The sequence below is a fragment of the Haplochromis burtoni genome, unplaced genomic scaffold (genome assembly GCF_018398535.1).
Source record: "Haplochromis burtoni strain Fernald_Lab_line unplaced genomic scaffold, NCSU_Asbu1 Contig_614, whole genome shotgun sequence".
In the NCBI taxonomy this organism is placed as follows: domain Eukaryota; kingdom Metazoa; phylum Chordata; class Actinopteri; order Cichliformes; family Cichlidae; genus Haplochromis; species Haplochromis burtoni.
In genome coordinates this window covers 26,680-44,622 of record NW_024582975.1, presented here as the reverse complement: position 1 = coordinate 44,622, position 17,943 = coordinate 26,680, and the positions used below count along the sequence as shown (strand labels likewise).

The following is a 17,943-nucleotide window of genomic DNA, read 5'->3' as shown; positions in this document are numbered from 1 at the left end:
GACAAAAAAGGCACGCAATGGTTAGCTTCAAAGGCATTTATTTTGAAAACACCGGACGGAAATCCCTGTTATGTGCCGTTGCTTCTCCGCGCTCCCGCGTTGTTTTGGGAACATTCGGTTTCACAGTGAGCACGCGCTTCCCGGACCGTAGCTGCCCGTCATCGCTGGCGCTGACATCACACGGAGGATTTGCTACAATGTCAAACACTCACAAGCAGCGCGAGCTCATGGCTTCCCCGCGCCACAATGACAAACACCGCCGCGTCCTGCTGCTCATCCTCTAAATACTACACAACTACGACCACCGTCCATGGCTTTATTCCGCGATTTTGGACAGGATGCGTTTGAGGTGAGACGGGTCACTCAGTTCTTTTCTAAATTACTGCTTTTTACTTGTAATTCATTTAGTTTATTTCGCAATGTTTTTAATTGAAAATTGTAGTTGATGTTTGAATTCTTGTTTGTTAAAAAAAATTAAAACCTTTAAACGCAGACGGCGTGTTTCCCCGTATCTTTATGGGAAAAGTTCCCCGGCTCCCTAACGTTGATTGCTGTGCTATTACGTAATGGGAGTGCGGACACTGCTGAACGGATTTACAGTGAGGTGCCGTGATGACACAGCTCGCGGTTTGCGTAGTAAAGACAGCGTCATATTTGCACACCCCTGTAACACCAAGTTTGTAGCCAAATAACGCATTTATCCCCTCACTGATTCACTCAAAGCACAACACTTCACGGTTTTCCAGGCTGTTAGTTGACCCAGCTATGACTGATTTATTACTGTTTTTTTTAAAGAAAAAAAGTCATTTAATTACAGGTCCTCATTGAACAAATACATGCTAAAAACAGAAGAACATTTAAGTGATTTGTGCTTGTATTTTTAGCTGGAAAATATATAAATGTCTAATGTTGCTACTGATGTTGCTCATACTTTTATAATATCTGCAGTGCTGTGAAAATGCATGTACTCGCTTTCTGATTTTTTCCCCTTATTTGTCATGCTTACTTCTTTTAGATCATCAAACACATTTTAACATTACACAGCGATAACTGATTAAAATAAAAAAAATGAGTTTTTTAAATGATGACTTTATTTATAAAAGTAAAAATAAAGCTATCCAACCCCTGTGTGCAAAACTAATTGCCCCGCTTTGTTAAATCATGTTCAGGTTCATTAGCTACTGCCAGACCTGGCGAATCAAGAAATCACTTCAATAGAAGATGTCTGACAAAATGAAGCAGGCTCAGATCTCAAAAAGCAACACATCATGTCCTGATCTAAAGAAACAGCTGATAAACAAAGTCATTGACATCTGTCAGTCTGGAAACAGTTACAAAGCCATTTTTAAGGTTTTGGGACTCGAGAACAGTGGAACACTGGTGAACCTTCCCAGGAGTGGCTTACCAAAATTACTCCAAGATCACCCGGACGACTCAACCAGGAAGTCACAAAAGACCGCAGAACAACATTAAAGAACCGCAGGCCTCACCTGCTTCAGTTAAGGTCAGAGTTCATGATTCAACAATAAGAAAGAGAATGGGTAAAAATCAGACTGCATGGGAGAGGTCAAGGAGAAAACCACTGCAGAGCAAAAAGAACACAAAGGCAGGTCTCACATTTACCAAAAATATTTTGGTGATCCTCAAGAGTTCCGAGAAAATATTCTGTGGACTAATGAGACAGAAGCTGAACTTTTTAGAAAGTTTGAGTCCTGTTACATCTGCAAAAAACTAACACAGCAATTCATGAAACAACATTATACCAACAGTCAGACATGGTGGTGGTAGTGTGATGGTCAGGGCTGCTTTGCTGCTTCAGGACGACTTGTTGCAACGGATGCATTTTGTATTTATTCTGGTTCTCTTTGTCTAATATTAGAATTAGTTTGATGCTCTGAAACATGTAAGTGTGACAAATATGCAAAAAACAAACCCTAAGAAATCAGGAATAGGGTAACTACTTTTAGTCACTCTGTTGTTTTCAGCACATTGCTAAGTATCAGCATCAGAAGAAGACACCGAGTATAAGGTGTTCACGGTTAAGTGATGACAAGCTTTGAACCTGACTGTGTGCTGTTTGTGCGTCTCAGCAAATCTATGTGAGTGCGTGAGCCAGGTCAGAGGTCATGTTGCGGAGGGAATCCGACTCCCACGGCCTCTTTACCTTCGGAGAGACGTCCGACAATGACTGTGAGGTGAGGCTGTTTATTTATACCTGCTACCGGCGTACCTCTTAGATCTGCATGTGGCTCTAAAGTAGGCTGCAGTTGACACAAAATGTAACCGAAGGAACCCACAGGTCCAGTTGCTGAACACGTAATAGCCCAACTTTTTGACTTAATTGTGTTATTTTTTTTCCTTTTAATAACTCTAGTGTTCAGCACTTGGCAGTCAAGCATTTTTAAGTGAGTAGGCAGATAATGTCAAAAGCCAGAAATCTCTCCTCTGAGCCGTTGACAGAGATATGAAAACTTTTGCCAATGATATCCAACAGCCAGGCTCATCCCAGGTCATGTGACAGTGATATTGCTGTACCTTATGTAAGTTTGTACAAGCTTCTTACTCCTTCCCTTTATCTCTGTCATTATGCTGCTGTCTAAGGATAAAAGGGACCAGAAGCTTCATCAAGTCAGCAGATCACAGTTGTTTATCCTCCCTGTCTTTGTCTCTCTGTCTTAGATGGGGGTGAGTTGCAGAGAGGTAGATGTAGCGTGTCTGTGCGAGGCCGGTCCCTGTACACTTTATTCAGAAGCACACACGCCTACGCCGGTGAGTGCTCAGGCTTTCCACTTAAGTGTCTGTGGCCGTCGCTCAACCCGCTCAGATCTGAGAGTGTTTCTTCATCTGTAATCAGGCTCTAAATGCTGCCCGACGACCTCTCTGCATCTTTGTCGCTGTCCTGTTTTATTTTAAAGTACCTGTTCACAGATATCGACGAATCACGTGTTAGCTTTTCGTTTTGTTTTTTTTTCGAGATGTGAATCTAATCAGTAGGTCTGTCTCTCTTCCTGCTTTCTGTTCTCAGGACACGCGGCTGTGTGAACGCTGTGGAAAAAACAAAGTGATGGTAACCAGGTACTCTGAGGGATACGGCACAGAGGTAATGTGTAGCATATGTGTGCGTGTCTTTATGACAGTCCTCTGTGTGCAGCTACTTAATGCTGTTGCAAAGCGCTGTGTGTGGAGTCCAGATATGTAACACGTTATAAGACTTTTTGATATTTGTGTTGATTTCCTGGCAGGCAGCTGGCATTTTTGTAGGCTTTTAAGATTCCAGCTTGTGAGCAGTACATGAGTAATACCAGGGTTCACTTAGGCCAGATGATTGATGCTCATGCCACAGATAGACATTTTCAAAAAGGATTTTCAGTCTCTTAAAACTAGGGTTGGACCATTTATTGCTAACTGATATACAGCACTGTGCAAAAGTCTCGAGCCAGCCCTAACATCTCTATATTTTGTCATATTTTGAGGCAAATACTGAAACTTTTCTGACAAAGTTGTATTTTTACTCAGTTGTATATAGAATTTGTGTTCTATTTTTATCCTATTGTATATTTTATTCTATTTTATTCTACTGTATATAGTATTTTATTTTATTCTATTCTATTAAAATATAATTATCTATTTCTATCTTATCTTAACATGCACAAACTTACAGGTAAATACAGCATATAAATCAAAAACAGAGCTTGAAAGTCAATATTTGGTACGACCTTTATTTTTCAACGCAGCTTGAAATCTCTTAGACAATCTTTCTTTAATTAATTTTTGAATAGTTCTCCAGGCTTCTTGAAGGACATTCAAAGTTCTTCTTTGTCCTAGATCAAAATCTCCAACACCATTGGCTGAAATGCAACACCAAGCCATGATGGAGCCTCCGCCGTGCTTCATACACGCTCACTTATCATCATCATCATCATCATCATCATCATCATCATCATCATTTATTTATATAGCACTTTAAAAACACACCTGGTAGACCAAAGTGCTGTACAATACTAATATGCATATAGTAATAAAACCAGACATAGCAATAAAATGTTAAAAAAACAAAACAAACAAAAAAACTTATGTTCCTCTCTCCTGACTTCCTCAAAAACAAACAAACAAACAAACAAAAGTTGGATTCCTCAAAAGTTGGAACGGTTGCTATTGTTTTTCAGTTTGGCTCTTGCTCTGGTTAGATTTTTAGGCCTGACACTTCTTCTGTCCTCTACTTGTCTAGCTTCCACAGATTTTTTTAAAGGACATCCAGTGTTATGCCAGGTTTTTGGGTAATAGCTCTTTGGGAATACCCTTTTTGGTGCACAAATAGTTTATTTCCTCTGGAATCTTGCAAAGATTTCACAAATGAGTACAAGTTTTGTGTTTTGTGACAGGCTGCGAATACCAAAGTGTCAGCTACTGGACAGACAGAAAGAGGGGAAAAACCAAAGAAAAACTGTGGAAGAGCTCCAGAAAGGCTGGAGTACTGTTGCTCAAGACCACTTTAAAAAATAAAATAAAAATTCTGGCTCTTTAAAGCAAAAAATTTAAATTAGGAGGGACTCCAGATTTTCGCACAACTCAGTATAATTGGCTAATACGTATCAAAATGGAAATAAGCACCGCAAATATTTTAATCAGTGAGGTGGGTGATTTGATTCGTGATACAGTTTTCCTGAATTGATGGTGATAATGCTACCCTGACATGAAACAATATCCAAGATAAGGGGAAACATGAGCAATTTACCAAACAAGTCAAATATAATGAAATCATTTAATAAAATGCCTTTATCTGTTTACTGTAGCCTGAACTTAAAACTAGCCTGAACTAGGTATCTTGTTTAGCAGAGTGCAGCTGTTCTAACATGCTGTGCTGTCAGCGTTAATCTCGTTAAAATTACATTAACACCATAACCACATTAACGCTGCAAATCTCTGTTAGGGAGTTATCGTGGAGCACCTTGTGTGTGGGGCTGCATGGTGCTAATGAGTGAACAAGCTAACTGCGTTGACGCCATGCAGCCCCACGCAAAGTGGGGCCCCACGAAAGTGATTTTTTAAATGCTAAAAACATTAGTTTGTCTATGCTGTTTATATTTTTAAAAAGTTATCAATATTTGGTATTCTTAAAAAAAATCACAAAATATTGCAGTATTGTGTTGTACGAAAATCATTGCTGTATCCCTGTCAAGCAGCAAGCTGCTATCCGATTGTTCAGTCTGACGTCACTAGCCGTGTCTGGACCTAAACTCTGCTGCAGGTCCATATATCAAACGATCACTATGGCATTACTGAGAGTTGAAAAACTGTCTAAAGTCTTTCATCTTTAATAAAATGATCAGCGTTCTGCTCTACCAGGAGTAACAATTGAGTTTAACATCCAGGCATCCGTGAAAACGGAATTTATGACATTTAACGAAGTTAGAAGTTAGCAGGGAGTTAGCTCGCTAGCGTCTATCTAAATACAATATAGCATGTCCTGACTGCGGGGATTTGGAAACAAATTAAAACGTACAGCTCTGTTATCACTTCCAGCATAAATGAAGACAGAAAACTAAACAGCAGTGACGTTTGTAGGGTTACTGAAGTTGGGCTAGCTGGTATATAATGATGTGCTACGTGACCGCTAGTGACACAGCTATGTTAGCATAATAAAAACAAGCTAACTTTTTTTTTCCACTCGATAAAAGTTAACGTGAGTGTTCTCGGTGGTCAGGAACAAATGTAATCGCATGGCAGGATGCTGTAAAAGGACCAAACTTCAGCCAGGAGAACAACTGAGATAATCCATCCACAATACGAGGTTAGTCATTCATATACTGCTGCATGGGCTGGGCTGTAGTTACATCCTAAGGTTTTAAAAACTGAGCTTAAATAAATGATTAGTGGTAATAAAAGCCGAGGGAGGTCAACAGTGATCACTGACTGTTTTAGGAGCTTTTTGAGATCAAATATAAGAAAATACATAACATTAAACATGTTAACAACACAAAAGCCATATTAAACGCAGACTACTTTAGGCCCAGAAGTAGGATTCGTCACGTCATCACTGAACAACCGGATAGTTGTGTCTGCACCCACCTGCTCATTTGAGGCCACACCCTCAGTCAATGGAAACTGCAAGCCTTGCTATAATTTAAACCCATGAGTTATATTAAAAAATGGAAATGTAAGGCAGTCTTGAAAAGGGAGATTTTGTTTTTTGGTAGCAGGCTGTAACAATTTATAGTTGTGTTGCAAAATTAGCCATTTTAACATAGGGCGCTGTGGTGACTTGCTTTTGGATTCAGCCTCAAGTGGCCATTACAGGAACTGCATTTTTTGGCCAGAAATAAAAACACACAGCACATTATGTTAATAGCTCATTGTTTTTTGTGTTTTTTTAAAATGCTAAACTTATATTTTCAGTACAGAGTGGCAGTAGTTCTTGTTACTATAATATACAGTTTAGTATTCAGTGATATATTTTGTGTTCTGGAATAGGAACCTTTAGACAAATCAATGATTTTTGAGTTATCCCCGTTATTCAGTATCTATCTATCTATCTATCTATCTATCTATCTATCTATCTATCTATCTATCTATCTGTCTATCTGTCTGTCTGTCTGTCTGTCTGTCTGTCTGTCTGTGTGTCTGTGACAGAAAGAGGTAAAAAGACTGGTACTGTTGGGATATAAATACTCTCTGACTTCATTACGTTATGGATAGAGGTGTGAGCTGATTCATGCTTAATAACAATGGTGGTAATATAAAAAGTGACGCATTAGCACACTCACACAGACAAATGCCATCATCAAGTGGTATTTGGTTTCACAAACTGTGCTGGTCTGTGATGAGTCACTGGGATGTATGTGTTTCTTTCATTTTAAAAACTCAAAAAATTGAAAACACTTTTGTATTTGTCATATTTTATCCCAGCTTAATGGCTGCTAACACATTCCTCTGTGTTTCTGTTGGTTATTATATATTTTTTCTTGTCTTTTTCGCTCCATTGCAGGAGGAGTGTGTGTTATCTGACCCTCAGGGGGAGAGTGACGCAGATGCGGATATAGAGGATACAGACTGCAGGTCACCGACGCGTTCATATTCACACAGTGTGCTGCGCTGTACCTTACTGTATCTGACCTTGTGCCTTTGACTCAATTTGTTCAGACTCCAGGAGCCTGGTTCTCTCCAGCGAATCAGCTCACGGAGACGGAAACGTCCTCGAGTAGCGCGACAAGACACCACAGAGAGCGAGGATGATGGCGGGCGAAGCCATAGATCCCATCGATGGAATCTGAGGCTTAGTCCTGACAGAGCACACAGCAGAACCATACTCGAGGTAAGAAGAAATAAATAAAAACAAATCAAAATCAAGCAATCAAGATGTGATTGTGGTGCAGACCTTCAGCTTTAATTCAAGAGGTTTTTATTCAAATTTGCATTAATTTTATGCATTTAGTTGAATACTCCAAAAGAGTGTTTCACTCGGTTGACATCAGGTCACCGTAGAAAATTCAATTTCTTTGCCATGAAAAACTTTTGCAGCCTGCTTTGTATCATCCAATCAAGCTTGCAGCATTCGGTTGAATCTGAGCAGAGAGTATAACCCCCTCTGCACTTCAGAATTCGTTGTCCTCTTCTATCAGCAGTCACATCATCAATAAACACGACATAGACAGTGTATTCATGTCATAACACTGCCTCCACCGTGCTTGACATACTAACTTTTCCCCTTCTCGTCCATCATTGTGATAAAAGTCAGTCTTGTTTTTGTCTGTCCAAACATATGTACACTTGGCTCTTTCACATGTTTTCTGAGGCTTGAGCCTGTAGCCAGTGGTTTGCACCTCATTGTAAACATCTGTTTCCATTAACAAAAGCATCTTTTGATTGGAGACCCAATGATACACCTTCCTGCTTGAGAGTGTTCTCGACTTGTTTAGATGTTGGGATGTTTTTTCTCTTAACCATTGAAATAATCCTGCCATCTTGCACTTTTAGTCATCTTCTGTGGTCCTTCAGGCCTTCTGCTATTGGTATCAATTATTCATTCATATTTGAAATTCACAAAAATTCAGATATCATGTCTGCTTTATTTGTCATGAAATAACGAGCTGCTTGTCAGTCAGTTGTCCAATTATACTTGAGCCTTTGAATCAGTGTTGCCAACTCCTCAGTAAGGAAAATCGCTATTGGCTGTCCTAAAAGTCGCTAGAAGTCGCTAAATGACGTCATCGCCTAATTTGCATAATTGATCATGCTAATCTAATTGTAACCTATGTTATTGGAGAGAGAAATAACATCGTGGAAGAGACATAAAGTGAGTAAAAAACGTCCTAAATGCATTTAGAGTTTATTTATAACTACAAATTAAATTTCTTTTAGCAATTATTGTTTTTTTTAATGTCACAATTCCAACCCTGCTCCTTTACCCGGGCTTGGACCGGCAAAAGTGACCCGAAATAGGCACTCTGGTGGAGTTACTTTGTGTGTGTGTGTTTATAAGTAGTTTTAAACCTTGTGATCCACAAAACAGCATAAGAGTAAAAGAGTAAAAGAAGTTACAGCACCCGCTGCTTGTTGAGAGTAAAAGCGAAACGCGCTGTCACGTCTTAAGGGGTCTGAAAACTCGCTAAATATAGTGACAAAGTCGCTAAGTTGGCAACACTGCTTTGAATATGGCTTAATCTTTATAGAAATGGTAAAGCAGTTAATACAGTACTTTTGTTAAACCCCTTGAATTAAAGTTGAAAGTCTTGAATATTGATTGTTTGATTTTAAATCTACTATGTGGTGTACAGAGAGAGAAAATTGCCCCCTGAAAAGTGTCATTATCCAAATACTTTCTGACTCACTGAATGCACAGAATTTTCCAGGTTCATACTATTACTTCCCTGTTGCTTTAATTAGTTACTCTGCTCATTTAGGGTCTAAAAATGAAGTACAAACAGCGAAATTGAGGTCTATCTCAGTTCTCTCCTGCGTCTGCCTTTCAGGAGAGCATATCACAGGTCAGGCCACTGATCATTTGCAGGCCAAACGTGGAGAAGCAGAAGAGTCCTGATGAGGTGACCCGAGGCTCCAAACTGACGTCTCTGTGGCCGTCGTCCTTCTCTCTTCCTCTTATCCTCCTCCTGTCATTACCTCTCTCTGTTTCTCTCATTGTTTTTATCGTGTCTTTCCTCCTTCCGTGGGCCAGTGCTTGACCCCCGCCATGCCTGCTTCAGGATATTAGTTTCATTCCAGAAATGACAGAAAGTTCTACCGACTCATATAATGTAGTGAATAGCGTAATTTCTTTATGAACAAGTAGAAAGACTTGAAGATAATAATAGATTAGCAATACTGAATTTGTGTTCAATGTTTCTTTTCCTCCTTTCTTTAAATATCTTGACTTTAAGCGAAGGTCGTCCCTCGAAACCAAAAAGGCACTGAGAAACTTTCATAACCCGGCGCATTTTGATCGAGAATGTGCTCACAGTGAACACAACACAAACTCAGCTCCTGCCTCTGTCTCATAAAATCTCACCTTCCGTCTCACTTTTCCTCACCCCCTCGTTTGTAAAAATAGACCTCTCATCTCGCTCCTTATTCTAACAAGCCACTGGAGTGACACAGAGGGGGGGGGGCAAGGTTTTATGGCTGTGCAGGTACTTTTAAAAAGGAAACTAGGAGGCTCGGTAGGAAAACCTGCGAAAGACAATGCTGCCGAACTATGCAATCCCTCTGTTTCTACCGCGGCATCTTAACTGCTGTTCGAGTACGTCTCCTATGTCCTTGGCACTGTCGACACCTTCGTGGCCCCCCGTCCCCTTTTCTTCCTCTGAGGAGTACAGTTTGTGAATGCAGGGACTCGATGGTTCCAAAGTAGAGCGTGACCCAATTTAAAAAGCATTACCAGGAGAGATCTGATACAGCTCCCATCGTGTATGATCTACAGCACATCTGTTATAACGAATAAATTACATGTATTAATTTACGCGCCGCAGACCTCAAAATAAAACGAGCTTTGGTGGCAGTGTGTTACAGGAGTTTGGACACTATTTCACAGTCTTACAGTCATATTTAAGAATGCTTATGTAAATTATGATTTAAGAGGACTAAGCTTGACAATCAGTCATGCTGTTTATTTCAAGCTGGAATATCTAGAAAACGCCATCTTTTGGCTATGTTTGTACTGTACATTTCATTTTATGTTGTTTTGTATGTGTTTTGAAGTTAGGGTTGTTTTTTTTTTCTTCCCCACGTCACACTACTGATGCTTGCCTGCCTGTAGAAAAATGATCATTTTAGGTTAATATCAGGTTGCACTGTGTTAACTGGTTAGTTTTAGAGATTTTTCTCTCCTAGTTTGTTGTCATGTTGTAGTCTTACATCTTATTTCTATATGTGTTTATCTCTGTTTCATGGGGCCCAGAAATTCAATAAAACTAGATTGTATTTTGACAACAAAAGCCTTTCTTTCTTTCTTTTTTTCTCCACTACCACTTTAAAACCAAGCAGGTTGCAGAAATGAGGCTAAACTGCTGACTTATGTCTTCGTTATAGCTACTACCATTAGCACTCATACATCTTCAAATGTAAAATAGTAAAAACCAACACAATTGTATCTCATATCCCCGTATTGGGCGTTGTTTTTGGATTATTGTAGTAAATGCTGGTCCAGGTTCAACATGGCAAGTGACCAATCGCATTGTTATGATGTCATAGTTTTGCATCGTGGAAAAAGCCTGTCGATGGACTCTCAAGAAAAAATAGGATGGCAGTCAGGGTTAGAGTTTGGTGTGTGTTGTGATGGTGTTTCCACATTGCAAAACTATGACATCACAGCTATGTCACTGGTCACTTGCAGTGTTGAACCTGGACCAACAACAACACGAACACAGGGACATCATATCATGCTGTCTTTAACCGGGTGGCAGGAAGTAGAATAACACACCAGGTTACAAAAATCAAGAGGTGCACGAGTTAGCGAAAACGGCAGCTAATGACAACACTGACAAAGTCGATATCAGTTTAACGTCAACTTTGTGGTACAGTTCTGTTTGCCAGGCAGGACATGGTGGGTATAATGGGGTCCTTAGCCTCTGGGAACATCAGCGGTTTCTTTATTTTACTGTGTCCGGTGTAGTCAGGATATCCAGATAGTAGATAAGGGTTTTCCAGTTCTGGACTTTGTGCCTGCCATTGCTTATCATTGCAGTTAAGTTAATAAAATAAGTCAATAATAGTCTAAAATCTCCCTTTTTGAGACTGCCTTACATTTCCATTTTTAGACTATAGCAAATGGTTTGGAAACTGCATTTTGAAGGAACCAAAGCTGGTTTAAACTGGATTGTTGCGTAAAGCTCTGACTACAAACTGACTACACTGATCTTCTGGTACCAACAATTTTGCCCACACTTTCTGCATTTTCATGTCCAAAATTCAGTTTTAGGTGGTTACACATAGGATTATCTGTAAACCTCCAAAAGCCTCAGCAACACTTTAGGTCAACCGCTATGACTTTAACTTTTTTTTATATATATATATATTTCACTTCACTCATTTCTGTCCCACTCTGTGATCTAGATTACACTTGCATTGATCTTATCTTGCAGGATCTTATCAATGCAAATATGTATATTTTCCCACCCATCCATGGTGATCCTGGAGCTCATCCCAGGTGACACTAAATGAGAGAGAGAGCTGTACAAGTTGCAGGTCAGTCACATGACATTTTTGCAAAATGTTGAGTTATTGTTTCTGATTTTTTTTTTTTAGACCATGCAGAGTTACAGAATAGGCACTCTGACAAAAGATGACAGTGCTCGGTGCTTGAACTACTTGTGCCTCTCACTCTGTTGAGCCGAAAAAGAAGAATGCAACCCTCATGTCCCAGCAGTGTAGCTGCTCTTGACAAAAGGGCCTGAAGGGGGGAGGGGGGGTCCAATAACGAGGTTAGCGCTCTTCACTCCTCCTCCTCCTCTCACTGCTTGCATTGCCATGGTAACAATCAGAACTGCTGCAGAGGAAACAGACTTTTCATAAGTAAGATTGTGAGCAGCTGCCCAAAGCTAAACTGTAGGTAATAATGTAGATACAGAAGTGTATCCGTATCTGCCGTGAATGTATATACAATGGCAAATATCTGTACAGGTTGTTCCTGAATGGAGACGTTTTTAGGGTGTATTAAAGCATTAAAAAAACATCTTACAGACAGTTGAATGCTTACAAGCACACATTCAGTGTGAAGAAATGTTTAAGCACTCAAGTGCTCTTTTGAGTGCAGTTGAAAAGGGGCCTTAATCACTTGCCTGCTTGTTTAAATCCTTCTGCGTGTGAATGCACAGTAGGCATGTGTTCGTGTGATGCCTCACATGTGAAGGCAAAGTCACCGTGTCCTCAGGTAGGAGTGTTTTTTTTTTAAAGCGATCTGTTGCCCACCAGTTTCATTTCCAAAACACCTACTCACAGTCCCAAAACTTCAAAGCATGTCAGTAGATTTTTATTAGGAACCCACAGTGTGAACAAAACATCCATTGATCTTAGAGGATGTATGAAGCAGGGTTTTGATTTTAAAGATAAAAGATCTTCAACCAGTGATATTGAGCTTAAACACATTTAAACAAAACAGAGACAAAAACAGCAGCTAGCATGAACGAGATCAACACTGCCGTACAGACAAAGATCAAATCAAAATGTTTTGTCAAATGAGAATAAATGCACCTAGCCGCTTTTGCTGCAGTTTCCTTATCAGATTAAAATGGTACACTTTATGGACTTATACATTACACCTACAGGAGCTTCTTGGTTGTGGAAACCCATGCCATGAAGTTCTCCATGGACAGTTTTTAGGCTGATGTTAATGCCAGAGGAGGGTTGGAGGTCTGCAGTGACTGAGTCAGCAAAGTGTTTGTGACTTTGCAAACTAAACTTGTGGATGAGTTGCTGTGGAGCCCAAACACTTCTACTTTACAATAATCCACTTAAAGCTGATGGTGGAATATTTAGTAGGACAGAAATTTCATGAACTGTCTTCCTGCATCAGCAGCATCCTATCACAGTATCATATTGGAGTTCAAGGGGCTCTTTAGAATGCCCCATTCTTTCACAAATAAATAAAGGCAGTAGAGACAGACTGGGGGCCTGATTTTGGACACCTTTGGCAATGGGACTGAAAATATCTGAAATGAAAGACAAAGAGGTGTGGTTCTAAACTTTTGTATGAATGGTATGAATACAATTAGTCCTAAAACAAAATATACCCCACTACATCCCAAACCTTACCACTGTATTCTCTTCAGTATCAACCTGATTAAAAAAGGTACTTGTGATTAGGTTTGCATACCTTCTGAGATTTATGCTCCACTAAATTATAACTAGACGTTTAGAACCTGCTTAACTCTGAAGACCATTTAGTAATAAGGCAAAGAAGATTTTAAAATATCTTTATAAAATTCTAGCAGCTAATAAATTGACAGATCTTCTAAAACTGGGACTTCCCGTCTAATTGCCTCTGATTTGACAAATGTTTTCAACTGACTTGAAGAAACTTGTTTCCAGCTTGGAGATTTCTTGGATTTCATTGGTTAGTCAAAACTAAACACTACCTAGCACTGTGACGGGACAAATTCACAAATAGCTGGCGCAGGCCAATCCAGTTACATTTCTAAAAATGTGGTAATGCAAGGAGAGAGCATATGTATGAATGCTATTTTCAAAGTCAAGGTTACACAGTGTGACCCAGCTGTTTGCTTTCTCTGTTAGCACAAAAGCCTTCAAGTCAACAGGTGTTGTTTGTTTTTTTGCCCTCTTGGCCTCCTCCTCCCTCTTGCGCCTTGACCCACATTCCTCTGTACTTGGATGTGGAGGAGCAATGTGATCTCACTGATGACCCTCTAGGCATTTAAAATTTATCCCCAAGTCATATGCCTCAGAATGAATAAGCCTGCCAAGGCTTCCCGAGATGTCGAGGTTGATAGACTCAGATGGGCAGAGATTCAGCTGCCTCCAAGTCATTGCCTTGTTTATTACTTGCTTTTGCTTCTTCCAGTTTGCATTTTAGAACTGTTGAACACAATCCCTACACTAATAGACTGCAAAGTCCTTCATTTAAGACCACAACAATAAACTGCACATCCTTTGGAGCTATATCAGATATAAAGTAATAAAATGAGGACAAAATTGGAAAAAAATGTGACAATATTTGACAATATGGTAAATAAAAACATAACTGTGCCATTTTCAGACTTTTGTTGGGTGTCTGCCTGAAGCCTCATGATGTCTAGAATTTCCACCACCTAGTGATATATTACACTGTATACAGCAGCTTATTTGGTTATATGAGGAATCATGCACTCTCACGCCACTCAATGCCACATGCAAGAGGGGAGAGAGAGGCAGGAGACGAACAAATAGACAACACAGCTCTTGTCTGCAGATGAGGTAAGGTCTGAGCTGTTTCACAGTGCGAAGTCCAGCTCAAGAAGTAAGTGATCTGCAGTCGCTTTGATTCCTGAGGTGCAAATCTGAAAGATTAAAGTAGCTGTGAAGATTATAGGTCTACTGGACACTCTGGCAGTTGCTAATTCCTGCCTTGAGAAGCAGTAGGATGTATGGAAGAGAGTGATGGAGAAGAGAAGGAGACGATTGTGGGACAGGATAAGATGCTGGGTTAAAGCAGAGGTGTGTAATAAAGAAGCAGAAGAAGAAGAAGAAGAAGAAGGGGTGGAAGAGAATGGTGAGGACGCTGACAGTGAGGAAGAAGATGTGAATGAGGAAGAAAATGAAGCAGGAGGAAATCAAGATGAAGAAGAAGTGCAGGCAAAACCAGAGGTGAGGGATGCAGAGGAAACCGAAGAGGACAAAGGAGAAAGTGGTTCAGAAACAGAAGGTTCTGATTTCACAGTTTCTGAGGATAAATATTTTAACAAACACAGAAATGAAGATATCTCTGAAACTCAGACTACTCTGGAGTGGAATGGAGAATTCAACAGTGAAATATTGACAGATGAAGAAGAAACTGTCACAGAATCTTGGGTCACTAAAGAAGATCGTGAAGAAGAAGAGGAAGCTTCTACAGATGATAAGGAAACAGAACCTTCAGTGGATGAAGATGGGGATTTTAGTGATGAAGATGACATAAAGACATATTTCAAAGATGATTACCCCATACATGTTTTTCTCACCTTGAATGAATTCAGGAGTTCATCCGTTCTCACCGACCTTACTTTGAGGACAGAGGATGGGATGCGTTTCTGTGTGCACTCCCCAGTGCTGGCTGCTGTCAGTTCACTTACCTGTGATAATCTAAAAAGAAGCAAAGCAGGAAACAAAAGAGCTGATGAAAGAAAAGACGATGACACATGTGTTAGAGTTCACCCGTGGTCAATCTCTCTTGGTCCTGAGGTAGAGCATGTTGGGTTAGAGGCGATTGTGGAGTTTGCCTACACTGGAAAAATACCATTCTTAAACAAGGATAATCTGGACAAGATAAAGGCTGCTGCTCAAACACTGGGTGCACCAAGGGTTCTCGATCTCTGCACTGAGGAAGAAGAGAAGTCCACAAAAACTGGAGGGGATAAGAAAAGGGAAAGTATTTCTACTGCACAACAAATGACGATCAGCCTTCAGTCCATCCAACAGCTGTGGATGGACAGAGTGGGATGTGATGTGACTCTGGAAGCTTGTGGTAGATTGCTTCATGGTGAGTAGACCATTTAATGCTGTCTGGATGCCCACTTTAACTTTTACCTATTTGCTCAAGTAAATTTCTGTGTTGTGATACATTTTCTTTCATCCACAAGTAGGTCCTCAATCAAATTTAACATCACTTCATTCATTGCAAAAGTGACTATATTCAATATTAGATAAATGTGTATTGAGAATTTTACCATCAAATATATATTTTCTTAAGATGCATCTGTAGTTCTGCCAAATAAGTTTTCAGGTTGTTCATATTTCTGTTTTTTTGCAAGGCGACTACTGGGTGGTCCAGATTTCCATATTGTGGAACATTTGACCATCAAATAAATCTGGATTTACATTCTGCACAAAGTGTGTAGTAAACATACATTGGGCCTTTATAGGCTTCATCTTTAATGAAGTACATTATAAAACAAGCATGTGACCTGGATGTGTTAGAGATATTTACTCATTGATGTCTTTCATCTAGTCCACAGAGTTATCTTGGCTGTAAGCAGTGATTACTTCCGTGGCATGTTCACCTCAGGGATGAAGGAGTCCCATCAGCCTTTTGTGACCCTTCCCTTCCTTTTGGCATCAGAATTAGAAGTTCTAATTGGCTGCTCTTACAGTGGCGCTCTACCTATGAGCTGGCAGTGCATCTTTGAGATCACCAGCACTGCTCTCCAGCTTCAGTACCAACCTGCACTTTCCTTGTGCTACAATTTCCTGTGTCAAGAAATTAATCCTCAAACTTGTCTGGATGTGGTATCTTTTGCTGAGGCCTATGAAATGCCACAGCTTCTTGAATTTGCTGATGATTTTGTCCTCCGGCATTTCCAGATGGTGGCATGCACCTCAAAGTTTACGGACCTGTCAGCTAAAAAGCTCTTGATGTACCTAAACAGTAACTCACTTTATGTTCCATCTGAACTTGTTATATTCAAAGCCGTGGCAGCTTGGATCCAAGCAAAGCCCAGGATAAGGCTCAGACTAGCTCATGAACTCATGAAAACTGTCCAGTTTTCCTTGATGACATTCAAGGAATTCAAGGAAGTGCGATCTCAGACCATGTGGTGTAATCCCAACATGGCAGAGCTGTATAAGGAAATCTTTAAAGATTTCTGCTCCAGTGAGAGTGCACAGCATCAGTTCCGCATCTATATGCCAAAAGAGAGTCTCGTTCTGATTGGAGGTGACCAGATTTCGGAAGACCTGAGCAGCCGCAGCATCAGCAGAGAACTTTGGTTTGGGAATTCCCTCAGGAATCACATAGGGGTAAAAAAGGCATTGGAGTGGAGAAAGCTGGGAGAGATGCCTGAGCCAGCAAGATTCGGGCATGAGGTGGCTGTCCTAAAAGGACGATTGTATGTGTTGGGAGGCAAGAAGTATTATGGCATTGGTGACACCCTTAATAATGTTTACAGGTAAGAGCGGTTCATTGTCAACCCTCCAAAAGCAATAATAACATATACTTAACTGTTTCTTATATGTGCATAATTTCACCACTTGTAGATATGACCCTTGTGAAAACAGCTGGGAGTTTCTGGCTGAAATGCAAAAAAAAAGATGCTCATTTTCAGTGGTTGTACTTAATGAAAAGATATATGCCATCGGCGGACACAGTGAGACCGATCCTATAGATAGTGTTGAAAGATACTGCCCATCTACAAATTCTTGGAGGTAGGTTGGGCAGAGCATTCAATGTTCATTACCATGTCATTACATTTCTCCTAAATAAGCTGTTTAAAATTATTCAAAACTTTTCAAAATGTTGTAGTTTGCTGTCACAAATCACTCATCTTTTCTTTTTCAGTTTCACCTCACCCTTGGATCTGCCTCTGAGCGGGCATGTAGCAAAAGTTACCCAAGGACAGATCTTCATAACAGGAGGGGAAAATAATGATTACCTTTGTGTTGCATCCCTCTTTCTGTACCATCCAGAAACAGGAAGCACCTACCTGGAAAACATGGCTTCACCTCGAGCTCATCACTGTATGGAGATCTTGGGTGAATATCTTTACGTGGCAGGTGGAGTAACCACTGATGATACCACGACTATTGTTGATCAGCTATCTTGTGAAGTGTACAGTCCAGTGGCTAACTGCTGGACTGCCTTTGCATCTCTGCCAGTGCCGCATGTTGGAGCAGGAAGTGCCGTTTTGGAGGGAAGGTTTTATGTGCTGGGTGGATACAGTCAGGAGGACTACACCGACACTAAGGTGGTGCACCGCTATGATCCTGCCAGACAGAAATGGGAGAACATGGGAAAGATGCCCGGGCCAAACAATGATATCCGTGCAT

General features: G+C 40.3%; 1 protein-coding gene across 1 annotated transcript in view; it reads left to right on the top strand.

Annotated features, from left to right (window-relative positions):
- The first annotated feature begins 90 nt into the window (after positions 1 to 90).
- The window catches only part of si:ch211-63p21.1 (kelch-like protein 33), a 20,279-nt gene continuing 2,426 nt past the window's right edge, over positions 91 to 17,943 (top strand). The window contains exons 1-11 of the mRNA XM_005948627.3: positions 91 to 349; positions 2,091 to 2,195; positions 2,680 to 2,769; positions 3,026 to 3,100; positions 6,986 to 7,056; positions 7,141 to 7,312; positions 8,970 to 15,661; positions 16,130 to 17,066; positions 17,155 to 17,322; positions 17,456 to 17,649; positions 17,773 to 17,937. Of these exons, the coding sequence (XP_005948689.2) occupies positions 14,584 to 15,661; positions 16,130 to 17,066; positions 17,155 to 17,322; positions 17,456 to 17,649; positions 17,773 to 17,937 (2,542 nt within the window). The 5' untranslated portion in view covers positions 91 to 349; positions 2,091 to 2,195; positions 2,680 to 2,769; ... (2 more) ...; positions 7,141 to 7,312; positions 8,970 to 14,583. The remainder of the gene's footprint in view (positions 350 to 2,090; positions 2,196 to 2,679; positions 2,770 to 3,025; positions 3,101 to 6,985; positions 7,057 to 7,140; positions 7,313 to 8,969; positions 15,662 to 16,129; positions 17,067 to 17,154; positions 17,323 to 17,455; positions 17,650 to 17,772; positions 17,938 to 17,943) is intronic.